This window comes from Mauremys reevesii, linkage group 2, assembly GCF_016161935.1.
Source record: "Mauremys reevesii isolate NIE-2019 linkage group 2, ASM1616193v1, whole genome shotgun sequence".
NCBI lineage: Eukaryota > Metazoa > Chordata > Testudines > Geoemydidae > Mauremys > Mauremys reevesii.
Genome location: NC_052624.1, coordinates 9,011,779 through 9,032,740, shown reverse-complemented (window position 1 = coordinate 9,032,740; position 20,962 = coordinate 9,011,779). Strand labels below are relative to the sequence as shown.

Sequence of the window (20,962 nt, the reverse complement as noted above, 5' to 3'; positions counted from 1 at the left end):
AAAAGCCGAATTGAATTCTCCATTGATTTCAGTGGGTTTGCGTAGGGTGTAGGAACCTAATCCAAAACCCGTTGAAGTCAACGGCCGTCTTTCCATTGACTTCTGTGGGGTTTGGATTGGTCCCTACGTCAGTGCAGAATAGTGGTGTTAATGGTATAATCTGGCTGCTGTGAAAAGTTTTTGTCCTCTGACGATTGTGCAATGGTGGAATTTGTTGGGATCATTTTGGATTTTGGCCACATGTAATTAAAGCAACATTTGTTTGTAACGGCATCTCCCGGTGGAGATTGCCATTCTCGGCTCTTCCAGAGAACCTGATCATGGGAGGAGCGAAACACAATAATGCTTAGCATTGACACCTGCCAGCGAGCCCACAACACCTCTGTGAGGGAGATCAGCAAGTGCTAGACTTCCCCATCCCCACAGAATTGCCTAGGTGAGGAAACTGGGACCAAATGTGACTTTGATTCATAGACTCTAAGGCCAGAAGGGACCATTGTGATCATCTAGTCTGACCCCCTGTAGAACACAGGCCAGAGAATTGTCCCGAAATGATTCCTGTTTGAACTAGAGCAGATCCTTTAGCAAAGCATCCAAGCTTGATTTTAAAATGACCAGTGAATGAAAGATCGTTCAGCCCCAAGCTGGGCACTGAGCCAGGATTAGAACTCAGGCCTTCCTCGCTCTTTCCCTGCACCAGGCTGGCTTCTAACATCAGCAGTAGCTTAGCAAGACAGGAGTGGGGTTAACCTCATGTGTGTGTGTGGAGGGGGAAAGCACCAGATCTTTCATTAAGCGTCTCTCCAGCAGATTGCTCCCACAGCCAGCTTCTAAGATTAGCTCCGGCTGAAAGTTCCAGCAGGTGCAGCTGGGGGATAAATTTAGATTCTTAGGGAATGGATTATTTTTTCTCCAAGTGCACCGAAGGCAGTACTGCCCTGCACTGTCACACACAGCTTTGCCACTTGAGTCATTCATTCTGACACCCGTGGCTGGATGAGTTCTGACTGCTCTGAATAGTCTGTGCCTTGGCTCGAACCTCCTGGGGCCAGTCCGAGGGATCAGCACGAAGCAACTCGATACATCTTCAGCCTCCTTCTGGAGGAGACCTGCATTTCATAAAGAGGAGAAGTGACTTTTCTGACTATGTTGCTGTTACTGATGGGTAAATTTGGCATCTCTGGGGCTGCTGGCTTTGCCAAGAAACATGTTCCAAGGATGCCCAGCAGCAGAACCTATGTTCGGGTAGGGGCTGGCATCTGAGTGGGTTTTATGAGATCATGCAAAGGAGAGGCTCTCCCAAAAGACAGTGCCCATCCATCTCCCAAGACTTTGGACCAGATCCTCAACTGGAGCACATCAGCCTGGCTCCTTGATTGTCTTACAAAGACATCCTGACATTACGGGCAGGCGTCACTCCAGTTTTATGACTGTTGGAAAACCATAGTGCTAATGAAGCCTTTTTGTATTAGGCCTGAGTAAACCAAAGTTGTTATGCTTGTCCAAACTGTGTTGGAAAGCTTACAGAACTCATTAGACTGAAGGCCGTGTATCTACCTGTGTCAGCTATTTTGCTTATCAGTTTTATTTGGCTCCCCAAGTATATGTTGGCTCCCCAAGGGTATGCAGCTGTGTTCCCATGTAAGTCTCCAAAGTATTTAGTACAAAGTGTCAACAGATGTATTTTGTGTCCCCTTTAGAATGACAAATGTATCCTCAACAGATGTATCTTGTTTCCCCCACAAAATGATATATGTATCCTGCATACCCAATTATCCCTTAACAGATACATGTATAGGTTCTACAGGTCAACCAAATGACGTAGACGAACGTAGGCTAAGTCGTTTGTTACTGATTATAAAAAGGCCCGTTCAGGCTTGTGGGGTGTGTCTCTTTCTCTGGCACTAGCCGAGAGGAGCACCTGCTCAGCTGACCGATCAATAAAGGGTGTGGTACTTGTCTTCCTGTCTCCGTGCCTCCTTGGTGTAATTAGGTAAGCTCCAGGGGGAAACGAGCCCTTTTGGCTAACATGACCGTGTAACTCCTTTGAGTTCAGTGGCATTACAGCAGCATGAAACTGGAGTAACAGAGAGTGTGCATCTGAGTCAGACCTATGTGTCACTCCATGGGGCCTGATTGTCCTCTCGGGCCTGCTGGTGTCAATTGGGAGTCACTCCGGTAAAGTCAGTGAAGTTATATCTTGTGTAAATGGGTGTGAGTGGAGAATGAGGGCCTGTGGGCTGATTCTCCTCTCTTGTGTGGTGGTTTTACGCTGATGCATCAGTGGAGTTACACCCACGGAAGTGAGATCAGAACCAGGCCCCCCTGTGTGTGTCCAATCACATCACCTTGTGGGAACTTCAATAAAATCCCTTCCCCCTGAGGATTGCAAAGCTCCTCATAGAATCATAGAATCTCAGGGTTGGAAGGGACCTCAGGAGGTCATCTAGTCCAACCCCCTGCTCAAAGCAGGACCAAACCCAACTAAATCATCCCAGCCAGGGCTTTGTCAAGCCTGACCTTAAAAACCTCTAAGGAAGGAGATTCCACCATCTCCCTAGGTAACCCATTCCAGTGCTTCACCACTCTCTGAGTGAAAAAGTTTTTCCTAATATTTAACCTAAACCTCCCCCACTGCAACTTGAGACCATTACTCCTTGTTCTGTCATCAGGTACCACTGAGAACAGTCTAGATCCATCCTCTTTGGAACCCCCTTTCAGGTAGTTGAAAGCAGCTATCAAATCCCCCCTCATTCTTCTCTTCTGCAGGCTAAACAATCTCAGTTCCCTCAGCCTCTCCTCATAAGTCATGTGCTCCAGCCCCCTAATCATTTTTGTTGCCCTCCGCTGGACTGTCTCCAATTTATCCACATCCTTCTTGTAGTGTGGGGCCCAAAACTGGACACAGTACTCCAAATGAGGCCTCACCAGTGCTGAATAGAGGGGAAGATCACGTCACTCGATCTGCTGGAAATGCCCCTACTTATACAACCCAAAATGCCATTAGCCTTCTTGGCAACAAGGGCACACTGTTGACTCATATTCAGCTTTTCGTCCACTGTAACCCCTAGGTCCTCCAGAAATATTAATGAATTCAGCCTGAGAATGAGAGGGCTAGGAATAGTCCATGTGGAATCTGAACCGCCCCGAAGTTAAGTGACTTGCCCAAGGTCACAGAGTGGTCCAGAGTCTAGTCTCACTTACACAGATATGAATCAGGAGTAAGACCACAGAGGTCATTGGCATCCACACCAATGTGTGTGAGACCAGCGTCAAGCCAAGTGATTATATCAGGGAGCCAGGAGTAAGACCCAGATCTCCTGACTCCCAGTGCTTTAACTACAAGATTCATAGATTCTAAGGCCAGAAGGGACCATTGTGATTGTCTAGTCTCACCTCCTCTATAACCCAGACCAGAGAACTTCCCTGAAAAAATTCCTGTTGGAACTAGAACATAATTTTTAGAAAAACATCCACTCTTAATTTTAAAATTGCCAATGATGGAGAATTCACCACGACCGCAGTAAATTGTTCCAATGGTTAATTACCTGCCCTGTTAAAAATGTATGCCTTATTTCCAGTTAGGATTTGTCTAGCATCACCTCTTAATCTTCTCTTTGTAAAGCTAAATAGATTGAGCTCCTTGAGGCTGTCACTGTAAGGCAGGTTTTCCAATCCTTTAATCATTCTTTTGGCTCCTCTCTGAACCCCCTCCAATTTATCAACATCCTTCTTGAATTGTGGACCCCAGAACTGGACACAGTATTCCACAGTGGTCACACCAGTGCCAGATACAGAGGTAAAATAACCTCTCTACTCCTACTCGAGATTCCCCTGTTTATGTATTAACCCAGTGGTTCCCAAACTTTTCCCCTCCATCACCCCATTTTCACACGTATTGCTTCCTGTGACCCCACACAGCCTGGAGGACTCATTTTTAAAATGGCGTTCTCCACACAGCATGAGCTCACACACATCATGTATCTGAGGTCATGCTCCACAGAGGATGCCATTTTGTAGAGCAAATGGTGTTCTCCATGTGGCGTGACCTTGCATACGCCATACGTGCAAGGTCATGCTGTGCAAAAGATGCTATTTTACAATCCTGCACACTCAGGATTGCTGCATCCCCATCCGCTGACGGAGTGACACCCCCACACTTGGGGTCGCGACCCATCATTTGGGAACTGCCGCATTAGCTCTTTCGGCTGTAGCATTGCACTTGGAGCTCATGTTCAGCTGATTATCCACCATAACTCCCCAGATCTTTTTCAGCACCACTGCTTCCCAGGATAGTGTCCCTCATCCTGTAAGCAAGGCCAGCATTCTTTGTTCCTGGTTGAATACATTTACAGTTGGCCATATTACAAAGGTCTATTGTTTCCCTGTGTCCAGTTTACCAAGCGATCCAGATTACTCTGCATCAGTGACCTGGCCTCTTTGTTGTTTGCCACTCCCCCAAGCTTGGTGTCATCTGAAAACTTTATCGGTGATGATTTTATGTTTTCCTCCAGGATCATCCTCCCCGCTGACGTATCTGTATGTATAAAACACACCCAAATGCACTAATCCAGTACATTTCAAAGGAGCAGTTTCCCAAAGCCACACAATATTTTTCCACTGATCAACATGTGTGTTTGCCCATCAACTTCATTCAGAGTAAACCTTAGAATTTGCCCTTTGGATGTGTGAGCGCATCTCATCCATTCACATCACCGGCTCAGACTGTGAATCTGTCAGAATCACTCAAGCATTAAATGGAGGATCTTAATGGCTGAGTGGTCAGACTTTCTTACTTCTCAGTCACTTGTATGAATTTGAGCCTAAGCCTTTTCAGTGGTCAGGACAAAGTAAACGAGTGGGTCTCTGTTTGATTCCTAGGGGACAGGTATCCGTGTCACAGAAACCAACACCAAAAATGTCATGGAGGTCGCACTACTCTCCTAGTCCTATAGGTGGCGCCCTTCAAGTCAGACTCAAGGCATATTGGTGGAACGTTGGGTGAGACGTTTGCACTACGGTTGCTTGTAAGTGACCATTCGGGAGGTCAGTACAAGGCCTCGCTCTCCCAGGCTGTCATTCAGGCACCTTTCACCAGCACTTAATAGACTTAAAAATGTAATTGATGTTAGAGGAACTTAAAAAGGGAGGCTCAGGGCCTGTTCCGCAGAAAAGTTGAATACTCACTGATGCTGACTTCTTTGCATTCGTCTTCAGCATAGATGTTTGGAAACCCCTGCTCTGTCCGGCGCTGCTGCTGGCCCTCTTCATTTACATATTCATTTGTAGAGTCATTTAAGGGCAGAAGGCACCATTAGTCTGACTTCCTGTATAGCACACACATCCCTCAATTTCACCCTGTTACCCCTGTATTGAGCCCAATAACTTGATTTTGACGAATGCACACCTTCCAGACCGGCATCTTGATCTGAAGACATCAAGAGATGGAGAATTCCTGCAATGTTTCTTCCCATCCTGTCCCTGTATTTCCTTTGGGAATTTGTTCTAATGGTTAATCACCTTCACTGTTTAAAATTTGTGCCTAATTTCCAACTCAAATTTGTTCTTGTTATGCCTTTCTCTGCTAGATTAAAGAGCTAAGTAGTCCTTGGTATTTTCTTCCCTTGAAGGTCCTTATATACCGCAATCAAGTCACCTCTGTTTTATTTCTTGCAAGCTGAAGGCTGAGCTCTCTGTCACTGTCAAGCATTTTCTCCAGTCCTAATCATTTGGGGGGGCTTTAAAAATTTGGGGCGGTTTATATAGATTTTATGATGGCCTCTGTTGTTATACTAGGTTGACCAGACAGCAAGTGTGAAAAATCAGGACGGGGATGTGGGGTGGGGAGGTAATAGGAGCCTATGTAAGAAAAAGACCCAAAAATCAGGACTGTCCCTATAAAATTGGGACATCTGGTCACTCTATGTTATACAGAGATTAGAGTGAAACATATGCATAGCACCCAGAATGCATTAGTGAAGGGCTGGGTAATTTTTGGATCCCTACTACGAATCTATAGTTAGATAGGATAAGAACATAGTAGCCAAACTGCATGCTTCAGTGTATAAGATGGTCCTCTCTTCTTGGGAACAGGAAGGAATCCTTCCCTTCCTATGGGGAGAACAATCAGCTCGGTGCATTATAGGGGAAATGCCTTCTTCTGAAACACCAAGTGTGTCTTGCAAAAGGACTGAATGCTTTATCTCAACTAGAAGTTATGGGCTTGAGATGCTGGGATCAGTGGGTGTTATGCAGGAGGTCAGACTAGATGATCAGGTCTTAGAATCTATTAAACGGATCTAACATAACTTAGCCTGCCATATGTTCTTAGCATATTAAAAGCCTATTCAAGTCTTATGGAAAATCTTTATTTAAGCTAGAAGATTTTTATTACAGGTGGTTTGTACATGGGTGAGAAACAGTAGCTTGACTGCAAATAATGCCGGAGAGCCCCATTTCAGGGGTCTAGGCCTGGATGGCCGGGAGGAAGTGATGCTGCCGCTGAGCTGTCTGGGCCAATCCTCTTCTCATCTCTACGCTGCCTTTTCTTTGTCTCGTTTCTCCTCTTCTATTGCCAGGAGGCGCTCCCTCTCCTTGATCAGCTGCACTCCGCAGTAGGTGATGAACCAGATGGACAAGGTGCTCAGTGGGAAACCTGCGAGTCAGAGGGACAGACAGTCAGCTTGGCTTGGGTGCTCATGAAAAGGGTGAGGTTCTTCTCCAAAGCTAGTCTGAATGCAACTCAGCATCCTTGCTCGGTGTGGGGCAGGTCCTGAGAGGTGATAAACACGGGGAACCGTGTCTGTGCATGAGCCACAGCCCACGGCGATCCATGGCAGTCTTTCCATCGACTTCCATGGGCTTTGGATCTGACCCCATCTGCACTCATCCACTGGGGTGGAGTTCTCCAGGGATGGGCCCAGATCTGCCGAAGTTGCATGGTCTTCTATAAACCATGAGGCCCTCCCAGCTTTGCATCCCGTGGAAAAGACTTTCTCAGCTCCCCAAGCTCAGACGGACTCCTTCGTCCCACTTGGGGCTTCTCTGCATGACTGCGTAAGTCAATGTAAGTTAGGTCACTCAGGGGTGTGAAAAAGCCACCCTCCCTGAGCGCTGTGAGGTACATCAATGTAAAGCTCTGTCCACGCCGCGCTATACTGGTGGGACATGTTCCCCACCAACATAGCTTCCGCCTCTCGTTGAGGTGGAGTGTAATTATGCCGACGGGAGAGCGCTCTCTCCCATAGGCATATGTGTCTTCACGAGACGCGCTACAGCAGTGCAGCTGTGCCGATGTAGTGTGGCAGTGTAGACTATAGCTCCATGCAATGTTTCTTCACATCCCATCCCTCTATAAACACTGGGCCTGGATCTGGCCCTCTGGAGATCCCACCCCAACTCTCCATCTCTCTGTCCTAGATAACAGGAGAGTTCAGTCACAGGCCCTCGTTTAGAATATCAATAATAGAGAGGACAAGCAGCCTCCAGTACAGGGCCGTAATTCCACTGGGCAGGGGACTGGCAGTGTTAGAGGCCACAGTGATTTCCATAGCAGAGAAAGAGAGATCTAGGCTCTGTGCCTGTTAAAACAGGACCTCTGAATGAGTTACACGACTAGCTCCGACAATGAACTCAGCCGTCAGGAACGTCTGTCGTGCTGAACCCCCCAGGCCACACGTTATCCCTGTCCTGGGCCCTGGGTCAGTCCCATGGGGGAGTCCGGAACAGGACGGGGCACCACTCAGTCAGCCACTTATAGCCCAGGCTGTTTCAACACGCTGCTGCCACCTCTTGGTGAGAAACGCACAGTCAGGGTAAGTTATTAGGGGATGAGAGAACGAATGGGATTTAATAGCAGAAGGGATCCAATACAGCTGCCTAAGAAGCTCTTAGAAATACAAGGCTGGTGAGGAGAGCGTGTGTCTGACAATCTCAGCTCCACATGGGAATAGCGGCTGTAATGGAAGAAGGAGGCAGTGGGGAAATAAATCCCTGTTATTATTATTTCCGTTGCAATAGCATTGACAGGTCTAAACCATGGTCAGGGCCGCACTGTGCTAGGCCCTGTACAAACACGGCAACAAAAATGATGGTCCCTGCCCCAAGGAGCATATAAGCTAACCACCAACGCTCCTCCCGTGAAGTCGGGGTGCCAGGCTGGGGGGGGTCGTTGGTTTGAGTTTGGTGTAGTGACTCCTGTATGCAAAGAAAAGGGGCTGGCCCATCCCAGGGGGAACAGAAGACCTTTACCTGTCAGGAGGATTCTCTTGGCAACCAGCAGTGTGAAGTCCAGGCTGTTGAGGGCAAGGACGTTGTAGAGGACAATAGCCCAGAAGTTTGCAGCCCCGAAGATCCCTCTAATCCGCCGAGACATCGGCTCTGACATGTTGGCCTGCCCAGCGAAACAGAGGGACAGGAGCATAAGGGGACAGCGCTGCCTGCTAAGGGGAGTGGGGGTTTTGTTAGCTGTGCTCTCCGAGAGCCCATCTTTCTATCTCAGGTTCCACGGCTGTGGTATCTGAACACCACACCATCTTTATCCTCAGAGCATCCCTGGGAGGTACAGTCGTGCTATTACCCCCATTATACAGATGGGGAACTGAGGTGTGAAGAGACTAGGGCCTCACTCCCACTGAATTCAATGGGCCCAAGATCATACAGGGAATCTGTGGCAGAGCAGGGAATCGAACCCAGGTACAAACCACCTGAACCATCCTTCCTGTCTAGTCTATTCGCTCCTCTCTCTGGCCCATTCGTTGTCTCCCTCCATTTGACACTCCTGCTCCCAATCCTGTGAAGTGTTGAGCTGTGAAGTCTATGGGAGCTGGAGATGCTCAGCACCTTCCAGGAGGCACTCCCGGGACTAGGGTTGCCAACCCTGCAGGATTGGCCTGGAGTCTCCAGGAAGTAAAGATTAATCTTGGATTAAAGATGATGTCATGTGATTACATCTCCAGGAATACGTCCAACCAAAACTGGCAACCCTACCTGGGCCTGGGCCTGCTGCCCACAAAGATGGGCTCTGTGGGAAGTGCCTGTAGCAGAGTGAGGATCCCGTGCGGCCATCAGGCTAACGCGTGAGCTGAGCCAGCCCGAGGCCACCACCTTCCATTCTGCGAGCACCAGCCTGCAACGGCGTTTAGTGCTGCGGACGGGATGGCGCGCGCCCCTGGAGGGCACAGTTCAGAGTGAGGGAAGTCACCAGAGCCAGGGCAGCGGAGTCTGGCCTAGAGAGCAGAGACCCTAAGTAAACGTCATTGTGCTTCACGCTGGCTCGTGCCCACGGCTGACGTGGTCACTCTCATTTTCCCTACGCTCTTCCCCCTGCCTCACTGCTGCCTTCGCCCCTCTCTCCTTCCTCTCGTGTGGCGGCCTGGGCCTTGGTGCTCTCTCCACCCCTCATAGCCACCTTGCCAAGCAAACCCTCCCCACTTCAGTGATCCCCCCCCACACCCGCCCTGGCCTGGATTATACCCCTGGGTCTTGCCCCCGGTTCATTTGTCTTGCCTGAGTGAGACTGGAGGCTCATCAGGACAGGGAGGCTGATGGGAGTGGAAGAATTCAGCCTCTCCCATCACCGGGCAGGCAGACAGTCCAGGTTCACTCCATACTCTAGCTGCATTGTTCTGCGATTCCTTCAGTGGGACTGGCCACCATCCCTCCTGGCCTCCAGAGGGGGGGCCTGGTCTGGGGGAGGGGGCATGGCTGGAGACCTGTGGCTGATCTCCAGTTGCTGGAATGGTTTCCTGGGGGCCGTGGGCAGCCATGTGTAGAATGCAGCAGCATTTAGGCTCTGTTAGCACCCAGGGGACCCAGCCCTGGGAGAGCACAAGGGTGTGTTAAAACTTCTCTGGTCCTGCACCGAGTTCCGCTCAGGTAGACAAGGGAATGGGCCAACGTTTGCGAAGTGCACACTAGATGCCGGGAGCCCCTCCTGTGCACCTTAGTAATAGCAGGCTGCCCTGAGGCACACTGCTATGGGCACGATCCCTTGTCATAATTGTCATTGGCTCTAGCTGGAGGCTGTTAAGATTGAAAAACACCTAAAGCCCCATGACAACGGCAGAATGTGACCGTCACTTGCACATCATCCTCAGTGCCACTGCTGTGACTGGAGACGGGAAGTGGTTTTTATAGCAATCTTCAAAGAGAACTAGAAATCCCAGGATCCTTGGAGCTGAGAATTGTGGTGCCTTGGGCAATAAGATTTCTCTGGCTTTGTGTGTTATAATCTGGTTACAGGTTCAATTTGAAGAAGCAAGGGGATGGTTAGCGCTGAAGTGTTTCTTTGAAGGGAGTCGTTGTCAGGGCCGATGGTTTTTAGGTTTGGTAAAAACAACAGAAATGTTTCCCTGGTGTGATTTCTTGCATCGTTCCCAGCAGCATCCTCCTACCGGCCACTAGCTCCCAGATTTAGAGGGGGGTCACCGGTCTTTAGAACGGATCAAAAAATGGCATTTCAGACCTGTGGGAGATTCCAGTATTTCAATGTTTGTTTTCATCCCAAATCAGAATAAAAAGTTGAAATGTCAAAAAAAAAATTGCAGAATGAAAAAAGGTTCTGGAAAAATTCCCTGTGGACACACTACATATTTTGTTTCGGGTTGGCATTAACTTTACTTCCACCTGAGTTGCTGTGGGTGCTTCACGGGTAGTAGTTCTGGGTCCCTCGATGTCCTCTCCATTTTCCCCTAGGGGAAGCACCAGGTCTCTGGCTGGAATCAATCTCCCCGGAAGCACTGCAGGAGCTCAGGTGGGCTCTGGGGGGAGGGAATTTGGATTTTGTGTGTGCATGTTGCTGCTTGTGAACGTGAAGGACTTGGAGCACAAAGGCTGCCATCCAGAGCCCTTGTTGGTAATCCCAGCCAAAAGGCCATGGACGCTATGGCCATGGAGACTGAGCTGCCCTCTCTGCCCTAGAGGTGATCCCTTCAGATCTACCAGCCTTTCAAAACCAAAATGAGGGTGATCTGAAGTATCCAAAAGGCTTTAGGTGGGAGGGATGGGGCCGTCACCCCTTCCCAACCAAAGATGGGGAATGTCCCTGTGATGTATAGACCCTATGAGAGAACGGACACTAAGGCTACGTCCACACAGCTCATGGCAGCGAGATGCCTAGCCTGGGTCAACAGCCTCAAGCTGGCACTACTGTGCTAAAATCAGCTGTGTAGACGTTGTGGCTTGGGCTCTGAAGCCTAAGGAGGGGGTGGGTGTCAGGCTCTGAGCTCTAGCCTGAGACACAGCATTTACACAGCTGTTTTTAGCACGGTGGTGCGAGCCTGACTCTGTTGACCCCAGGATGGGACGCTCATGTAGACATATCATAAAGGGTTAAAAAAGGGAGTGATCACCTCCCCAGCTGCACCTATGGGCCAGCTATGGGAGGAGGGGAAGGTCAAAGGCTGCAGCCCAGCCAGAACAGGGGGGCTGGAGATCCAGAGAGCCCCAGGGCAGGGGCTCCATGGGGCCAGACAGGAGGATGCTGCCCAGGAAAACCAGTTCTCTGCCAGAAGGGATCTGAGAAGATTATCAGGCAGGAGGAACTGTCAAGGCCCTGAGGTAGGAACCAGCCCAAGGAAGCAGTAGAAGATTTATATAAACAAGTCCCTGATTGCATCACCCAGGGTCCCTGGGCTGGGACCTAGAGGAGAGGGCAGCCCTGGATCCTCCTCCTAGCCCCGCACGGAGTAGAGACTTCTGAGTACCCTGACCAGGGATGGCAACAATAACAGAAATACACGACTTTGCCTTTGTGTTCCTGCTTTAACTTACGTTATTCCTGCCCTGTTGAAGAAAGAAGGGAAGACACCTGTAAAGGGGGCAGCCCCAAAAGAGGGGATAAGAACAGAGGCCCCAGGCCGAAAGCCCAAACTCCTGGGACTACTGAGAGAAGGTCCATTAAAGAGACAGGAAGGACTTTGGGTGGGGCCAGACTCCTTTCAGCCCTAAAAGGGGAGAGACACAAGTAACCCAGCCGGAGGAGTGGAGTTACAAACGCAGACTGAGGGATATAGGTTCCATCCCTGAACAAACTAAGGGAAACCGAGGCAAGGACAACTGCAGTTCGGTGGCAGACTGCCAGGGAGTGCAACAGTGTTGAGGTTCCTCAGTTACGGCTCCCCATTTGATCGGAAATCTAAAATGATGTCTGAAACCAGCGTTTTGGACCCCTGGGTGTAAACTGGTGCAGCTCCACTGAAGTTGCACATGTTGTTATCGATCTGTCACCCCAAACCAGATGATCCACCCCACCTGACGGCAGGTTGCCGTTGAGTTTCTTACCTCCATGCTGCCAAAGGGCTCCCTCTGGAAAAACTTCTGCACCCAGAGCTCGAAGTTGAGTCCAAAGCAGTTGCAGACAGACCAGATGTAAACGATCTCGCAGGGGCCCAGCCACAGGGTGGTGACAGCGAAGGTGCAGATGGTGGCCCGAAGCTCCTTCACAACATTGTCATGGTTCTCCCCAAGGTGATCGTAGATGTACCTAGGGGTCAATAGGATCGGTATTGTTTAGTGGAGATCTGCATTGTATTCCTGGTCCGGCCACTGGTCTGCTGGATGACCTCGGGCTATAGGTGCCGACTCCATGGGTGCGCCAGAGAACCCACAGGAAAAAAATAGCGGGTTCTCAGCACCCACCAGCCACAGCTGTTTGGTGGCCCAGGGAGGGGCTTGGGGAAGGGTGGAGTGCAGCAAGCGGCAGGTGGGCAGGGACTTTGGGGAGGGGGCAGAGTGGGAACAGGGCCTTGGGGCAGAGCAGGGGGTGGAGCACCGCTGGGAAAAACTAAAAGTTGGTGCTTTTGCCTTGGGCAAGTCTTGTCACCCCTCGCTGCCTCGGTTTCCCCATCTGTAAAATGGGGATGGTGATCCTGGCCCTCCTTTGTGCTTTGGGAGCCATGGATGGAAAGTGCTGTGTAAGAGCTAGTTGTTGTTCTTACTCCAGCCCCTGGGCGAGAGCAGCAGCTCTGCAGCTTGAACAGAGAATTCCTCCCCTCGTTACCCTATGGAGAGCATTGGCTTCCAACCAAGTTACTCCAGGCCTGTCTTCTGCAGGCGTTTTATCTCCTGGCGATCGTACGGGAGGAGGAAGATTTTGTAGGGGTTCCCCTGGCAATGAAAGAGTTACATCTGCTGGGGAGTGAATGGCGGGGGGGCTGGGGATGGCTGCGGTCCGGCACTGCCAGGGTTACACCCTTCTGCAGGGCAACTGGGAGGAGAGCCAGTAGGGAATCGCAAGACTTTTCACAGGCGTTTGGCCTGGGGCTGGGATTCTGCAGCAGGCAGGGCTGGGGCCGTGTTACTTGCGGGGCTGGAAGGATGATGTCTGGGAAACCTCCAGCAATGAGCATGTACCGTATCACCGTGGTACAAGCCACTGCACAGCCCCTCTCGCTCTTCTCCCACAAGGGTCTGGGTTTTACGATATACACTTATTGTGACACCTCTTCCTAAGGGGACCACGGTTTTTTACCGGAAAGGTGGGTCGAAAAGAGGATCTGATAGTGTCCAGTCAGATCTACTGACTGGACACACCAAGTCCAGTTACTGTGCGCGGGGGTGGTGGGGAGGTGCCAGGTCATTACCCACGCCAGCCCCTACTCAGCCAGGGCCGCCTCCTACCTGCATTGGGCGGCTGCAGCTCCCAGCCCCAGCTCCACAGATAAGTCCCTCCCAACCCCGGCAGGGGAGAGAGGGGAATAGCGATGGGGGAGGGAGGAAGAGGAGTGAATGTTGGCGGGGTCTTGGGGGGGACGAGGCGGGGCTGGGGCGGGGCCTCAGAGGGAAGATGCAGGGTGGGGAAGGTTCCGGCACCCCTGCTGAAGTATCCAGTTTTTAAATATTACAAAGTTTGCAACCATGAACCATTTACCAGGTTCCCTGGTGCACAACCATTTCATCACAGGCCACCTGACACTTTCCTCGCAGTCACTAGCATGTTATTGTTACTGAAAACAGTTGAAAGGCTGAGGAAGACGTGGATGCAGCATAAGCCATGGGATATGGTCAGAACGAGGTCACCAGAGATTTTGAGGGGCTGGATTCGGCGGAGTGAGAGAGAATCGGATTGGAGGGGAGCCGGGATAGAATTGTTCAGCAAAAAGGTTTGAGTCAAGTTCTGGGTGGTGGTTCGGGCTGGTTCTTATTGTCTCCAAACTAGTTGGCTCAGCCCTTTTTTAAAAACAGACTGGCTGGATCACAGCTTAGGGAGCTGATCAGCAAACAGATGAGAACTGAGATGCTTTAGGGTTCTCTGTGACCAGGGTGAATGATGCTTAACATCCTTCTGCCGTCTAGGGCCAGTTACATTGCCATTCCGGGAGTCAGTCATTCCCTGGAAGAGACGGTCCCGAACCCCAGTGGAGATGACAGATCTCCTAAGGAGACTTACTTGCATAGCCAGTCATTAATCCCTCTGTCAAAGTGCCTAAAATACAGACATGCAAAAGGAGAGAAAAATATTAACACGGGAAGTGTTAACAATTGCATTATATTACATAGTCATTCAAAGATGTCTGCTCTCATTTGCACCTATTTTACACTGGTGTAACACCATTGAACTTACTGCTGATTAACCCGTTTGTCTGCCAGGCGCAGAATACCAGTGTTAACTTTAACTGTCTCTGATGCAAACGTTTCACCAAAGCATCTGATTTTGCAGTTATCCCTATGCAAACGCCACAGAAGTCAATGGGCCACCTTGGGACCTGGGCATAAGCAGATGCCTCTTCCAGCGCCGTCTCTGGGCCATTGACTTCAGTGATATAAATAGTGACGTGAGCTACATTTTTAGCACAAGTGGGCCAGAAAAGGGTGGTAATTCTCCTCTCACGTCACTGTAACACTATGGATAGTTGGGAACAAGCTGACGTTTTCCTGACGGATCCACCATTGAAGCTGGAGGTGGGAAAGGTTTCGTAGTTCACTGACTGAATGTACCTCTCGGGGAAGGACTGTTTCCTGCATTGCCTAGTGTCTAGTCTTAAAAATGTCATAAGTAATGGGGCTTCCACCTCCTCCCTTTGGAGACTATTCCACATGACAATACATCTCCTTGTTGGGAAGTTCTCCCTGCTGTTCAGCCTACATGTCCCTTCTCTTCCATCCATCCCATTACTCCTGCTTACGTCCTCCTGGATCACGCTAAAGAATTTCTCTCCATCCTTTGTGCTTACACCATTCTGGTATCAGTAGGCAGAGATAATGGGCCAGATCCTCAGCTGGTGTAAATCAGTCTAACTAACTCCATAGACTTGAGCAGAGTAATGACTGTTGACACCAGCAGAGGATCTGGGACCATGTCCACATCTATCTAACTAGGTAACATATGTGGCATGTGATCATTCTCCCTTCCTTTGCAACCTTAGCCGATAAGATCTTGGGACTATCTGACCAACTGGGTGCAAGGAGAGAGAAATGACAAAGCTCTGTTCCTTCTCAGTATATTTCCCTTGGACTGACTGGATCAGTCATCTGCTGCCTGAGCCCATTAACATTTTAGATGCACTCACGTTTCTGCAAAGACGTAGAGCATGGTGATGCATTTTGGGGGCTGCGGTGGGTCCAAGTGATCCAACCTAGCAATGGTGTTGATAACTCCAAACATCACCGCAGCTTTCAGCCAGTCATACACCAAGTTACAGTAGGCCAGGCCAGCTGTATGGTGCGCATCAACAAAGGGAGTAAAGAGAACAGCCCAGTGAGAGGCAGGCAAACAGCAGCATGATCTAATATTAACACGAGAGCTGTGCAGAAGACAGAAGTTCCGTTTAGCGAAGGATTTTGTGATTTTGAAATCTGGCTTCATTCTTAATAAGAACAGACCCCAGAGTTTTTGGAATTCTCTGGGAAGGAAAATTCAGAAGAAAAATCGTTTTGCGTCATTTGAAACATTGTTTCAAGATTTCCCTTTTGATTTTCTGCTATGATACACTACAAAATTTAAAAAAATTGAAGTGAAAAGTGGTTCCAAACCAAAAAAGTTGAAACGTTTTGTTTGGAACATGTCAAAATGGGAAGTTTTCATAGTGTCAGAACTCTCCCCCTTCCCTCCCTCCCCGGTTTTCTTCCAAACCAAAATTCCAGTGAAACTGTCCCGATTTCACAAAGAATTTTCATCTAGATGCAACTGCATATTCTGACAAAATAGGCATTTAACCCGCTCTGGTTACCACAAGGGGGCTCTGTTTTCCTCTGGGGTCCAGACTTCATATAGAAGTAACTTGGATTGTGAGCTTGTTTGGGCAGGGACTGTCTTTTTGTTGTGAATTTGCATGGCACCTATGGGGTCCTGGTCTGTGACTGGGGTTCCTAGGCAGTGCCATAATACATAAATCATCATCATCATAATAGGCTTAGGACTCTGCTGCTTCCTCTGAGCTAGCAGACCTGGTCTTTTTAACTCAAGCAGTAGAGGCTTGTGCTTTTAGATCTAAAACTCCTGGATTCAGTTCCTGCATGTGATCCATCGAGGATAATGGCTCTAGTAGCATATGCCAGCTGTCTCAGCACCGGTAGCAGCGGTTAACCCAGGCGTCACACTTTAAAACAAATCAAAGTTTGTTTTTATTCCATTCTCAAACCTTCCCATACATTCAGAGGCTGAGCTATGGGCACATTCTGGTCTCAGAAAGCACCATGGCAAGTACACCTTCCGCCTGAAATGAACCAGGCTCAGCCAGCGGCAAGTTTTCTCTTTATTTGGTTGTTGCCAGTGGCTCTTGATTCAAGGCTCTGTCTCCTGTGACACCTCTGCCTGTGTCCACACACACGCATAGTAGGCCAGATTCTGCTCCCGGTTACATCAGTGCAGATGTGGAGCCACTGCACTGAAGTCCTCTGCTTTTACCTTCTGGTGGCTGTGGCTGAGATCAGAATCTCAGACTCTGGCCCCGCGAATACAGAGTCATGATAAACAGCGGCGAAGCTGTTGTCGAACATGAAAGTAGATACTCTGACAGTGTCTCTTGTTGTCTTAGAACTTTGGCCCAGGGGCTAAAATGTTCATACATGGCCACTAATTCTGGGTTACCGGGTGCCCCCTTGAGACACCTTGGGGCTGATTGTCAGAAGTGCTGAGCTCCCATGATTCCCACTGAGATCAATGGGAGCTGCTGAGTGCCAGGCCTTTTTACTACAGCTCCCTAAATAATGATTTAGTTGCCCAACTTCAAGCACCCACAGTTAACCTTGCTTTATCTTCGCTTATTACATTACGTTATCCAGGCACCTGAATAAAAATATTAATTAACATTTCAGACTCGAGCAGTTCCTAAACCTGCTAAGATCAGAGACTGCCAATGACCAAGCGGCTAAGGGACAGGAACGAAAGGTGGTTCTCTGCGTCACTCACCTAAAGCCCAGTCTGAGAGCCGACTCACAAACTTCACGTCCGCAGGAAGGGTCAAGATGTAGAAGAAGTGGAAAAACACGTCCACCGCGACGATCGCCCCCAGGTTGACAAAAGCCTGGACGCGAATGTTCCACATCTCATTGTCTTTGCGTCTCAGCTCGCTGATGCTTACCTATTGGGAAGACGAGCAGGGGAAGGGCTGAATTGAAAGGGACGCACTTGCTATGCCACCCAGAGGATGGACTGAGAGTCAACCAGCCACCTTTGGTCATCTCTAGTAGAATTTCCCCAGCCTGCCTGAAGCCTTGGCTACACTGGGGTTTCTGCAGTTTCTCTTTGAAGTCTGTTTTTGAAGTTTTTTGTTGCAGGATGGCTACTTTTAAATCTGTTATCTAACGTCCAGGGAAACTGAAGTGTTCTCCTACTGACTTTTGTATGTTACCGTTCCTGATGTCTGATTGTGTCCATTTATTCTTTTACGTAGAGACTGTCCAGTTTGGCCAATGTACGTGGCCGAGGGGCATTGCTGGCACATGATGGCATATATCACATTGGTAGTTGTGCAGATGAACGACCCCTGATAGTGTGGCTGATGTGATTGGGTCCTCTGATGGTGTTGCTAGAGTAGATATGGGGACAGAGTAGGCAACGGGGTTTGTTATGGGGATTGGTTCCTGGGTTAGTGTTTCTGTGGTGTGGTGTGTAGTTGTTGGTGAGTATTTGCTTCAGGTTGGGGAGCTGTCTGTAAGCGAGGACTGGCCTGTCTCCCAAGATCTGTGAGAGTGAGGGATCGTCCTTCAGGATAGGTTGTAGATCCTTCATGATGCTCTGGAGAGGTTTTAGCTGGGGGCTGTAGGTGACGGTCAGTGGTGTTCTGTTATTTTGCTTGTTGGGCCTGTCCTGTAGTAGGTGACTTCTGGGTACCTGTCTCGCTCTGTCAATCTGTTTCCCCACTTCCCCAGGTTGGTAGTGTAGTTTTAAGAATGCTTGATAAAGCTGCAGAGCTACAATTCATTTGCAAACTTAACACCATTAATTTGGGCTTGAATAGGGACTGGGAGTGGCTGGCTCACTACAAAAGCAATTTCCCCTCTCTTGGTATTGACACCTCCTCATCAGTTATTGGGAGTGGACCACATCCACCCTGATCGAATTGGCCTTGTCACCACTGGTTCTCCACTTGTAAGGTAACTCCCTTCTCTTCATGTGCCAGTATATTTATGCCTGTATCTGTAATTTTCACTCCATGCATCGGAAGAAGTGAGGTTTTTTACCCACGGAAGCTTATGCCCAAATAAATCTGTTAGTCTTTAAGGTGCCACTGGACTCCTCGTTGTTTTTGTGGATACAGACTAACACGGCTACCCCCCAGATACTTGTGTGCATCAAGCTGCTCTGGCAAGCACAATCCTGGCTGCTCCTCCTGCTGGGGCAGGGTGACTTCACTCTGACCCCTACTTTTTAGAATGGCCATTGCACCATGTGCATATTCCCTGACCACAGTTTCACTGCCATGCAGCGAGGGTTGTACTAAAAGACAGGAAGGGCTGGAACAAGGCTCTCAGGAATCCAGAGCAGGGGAGAATCCTGCATCAGTTGGGGCTGCTCTTTTCCCTCTCTGATTTCGGGGGTTCATTGATGTGCTTTGCAGTAACAATCACTGCTATTCCTCCCAGTACCTGCAGCCTCCCTGGAATATCGGAATATAATAATGTTCCTAGTGAGCATTTAGGATTATGCTGGGGAGATTGACAGCCTTGGCTCTCAGCAGCTCCGTAAAATTGCTGCTGAATAAGAAATCCACTTATATTCACTACGATTTCTTCATTCCCCACGGGGCGGGAGTTCTCGGAAAGCACTTTGGCAGCGGCTGTAATAGCCCAATCGACAGAAACAGATGATTTCCAAGGATTAAAGCATTGGCCAGCATCGCTTGTGTATGTTACTCTCGCACAGCCTTTGATATCGGCCTGCAAGCAGCCCCGCTGTCAGGAAATGAAGAGGCTTCCAAACATAGGAACAGAGAAGCCACCGGAGTTTAATCCGGCGGGGATCAGCTGTTACTGGCCGATTATCCCAGCTGTCATTTCTCCCCTCTAACAACGGGTTCTGGAACATTGAGGTCTAAGAGGAAACATCTGTGACGCAGTGCAAGAGGCTTCAGCGAATCACAAGGGCCTCCGCTCAGCTCTCTATTTCTAATGCCATCCCTACGCAGTGTCCTGGGCTGGGCGTGGGGATGGATGGAACGCCTGACTCAGCATTCCCATGGATACCACACACAACATCCTTCCAGGCGATTCATCCCACTAGGGGCTGAAGGTCAGCTGCTTTCTCTTTGCACTCAGGGGCAGTGCAGAGCCTAGCTGAGTGGAAGGATGGTGCAGTGATTAGGACTCTAGTGTGGGAGATAGCAGACTGGGGTTGATTCCCTGAGCCACCACAAACTTCCAGTCTGACCTTGGACAACTCACTTAGCCGCTCTGTGCCTCAGTTTCCCCTCTAGACAATGGGAATTGTAGCCCTGCCCTGCATTAAAGAGTGTGAGGCCAGCAGAGGTAATGGAAATTGTGGCCATATAAGCCCTTTAAACAGATGATCAGTGTGGAGGTGGTAGCAGTGCCTGTGATTCAGGTTGCTCAATGCTTTCTGTGATAAATGAAATTTCACTTGCTTTGGGCTGAAATGTTTTCACTTGCTTTGGGCTGAAATGTGCCACACTGGGCATCTGCCTCAGGCGGAATGATTTTTGGAAAGTTTCAGCTCAAATGGCTCAGCTGTTTCTGAAAATGAGGCTGGAGGGAGGGTATTGGAAATACATTGTTCTGGCGATCTTTCATTTGAGAAGGCACTAGAAATTTGGCAGGAGCATGACCTTTGCCTCAGGAAGGTGCGGCAGGGGTTGGGGAGCAGGACCATGGTTCCCAGCCAATGGGAGCTGCAGAGCTGGTGCGGCAGGCACCCTGCCTGCCCAGTCAGCAATGCTGACTGGAGCGAGATGGATGCCAGGTTGGGGGGATTGGATAGGAGCAGAAGAGAGGAGCGGCTGTTTGGACGGGAGGCAGTGGGTGGACACCGATGGAGAGAGGGAAGGAACAGGGAATGGGGGGTTGGATAGGTGCAGAGACGGGAGGGGGCAGGAGCTCGGGGTGGGGTCGGAATAGAATAGGCACAGAGGGAGAGGGAACGGCTAGGAGCAAAAGTGGAGGGGGCAGGAGGCACGGGGGATGGATATGAACAGTGGGGGATGGATTGGAGCCTGGATGGGAGGAAGATAGGGGGAGCGGCGTACAAGGACAGGAGCTGGGGTAGGGTCAATAAGAGCAGAGGGGAATGAGAACAAGCTGGGGGCACAAGAGCAGAAGGATCTATAACCACTAGAGCACACTTCCCTCGAACCTGGAACTTAACCCAAAGCTCCTGAATAGCTTCATTTCTCTGCTGTCAGCAAAATAGTTGGGAAAGTCGGCATCCCCCTGTAGTGGCTGGTCCGCACCGAGAATACCAGCCTGCTTGTGGCACCAGTGACTCCGTTAGCTCAAGGGGCAGACCCCTCGGCTGTGGCTCGCAAAATCTGAACCCATGGAGGGAGTCAATACGCTTCCACAGGAT

The 20,962-nt window shown here is 49.7% G+C and overlaps 1 protein-coding gene across 5 annotated transcripts in view; it reads right to left on the bottom strand.

The window, feature by feature from the left end:
• Positions 1-6,381: 6,381 nt before the first annotated feature.
• The window catches only part of HHATL (hedgehog acyltransferase like), a 40,139-nt gene continuing 25,558 nt past the window's right edge, over positions 6,382-20,962 (bottom strand). For all 5 annotated transcript variants that reach the window (XM_039521704.1, XM_039521705.1, XM_039521707.1 and 2 more), the window contains 6 exons: positions 17,351-17,522; positions 15,510-15,654; positions 14,390-14,425; positions 12,283-12,484; positions 8,251-8,392; positions 6,382-6,655 (listed from right to left, as the gene is read on the bottom strand). In XM_039521704.1, the coding sequence (XP_039377638.1) occupies positions 6,534-6,655; positions 8,251-8,392; positions 12,283-12,484; positions 14,390-14,425; positions 15,510-15,654; positions 17,351-17,522 (819 nt within the window). In that variant the 3' untranslated portion in view covers positions 6,382-6,533. The remainder of the gene's footprint in view (positions 6,656-8,250; positions 8,393-12,282; positions 12,485-14,389; positions 14,426-15,509; positions 15,655-17,350; positions 17,523-20,962) is intronic.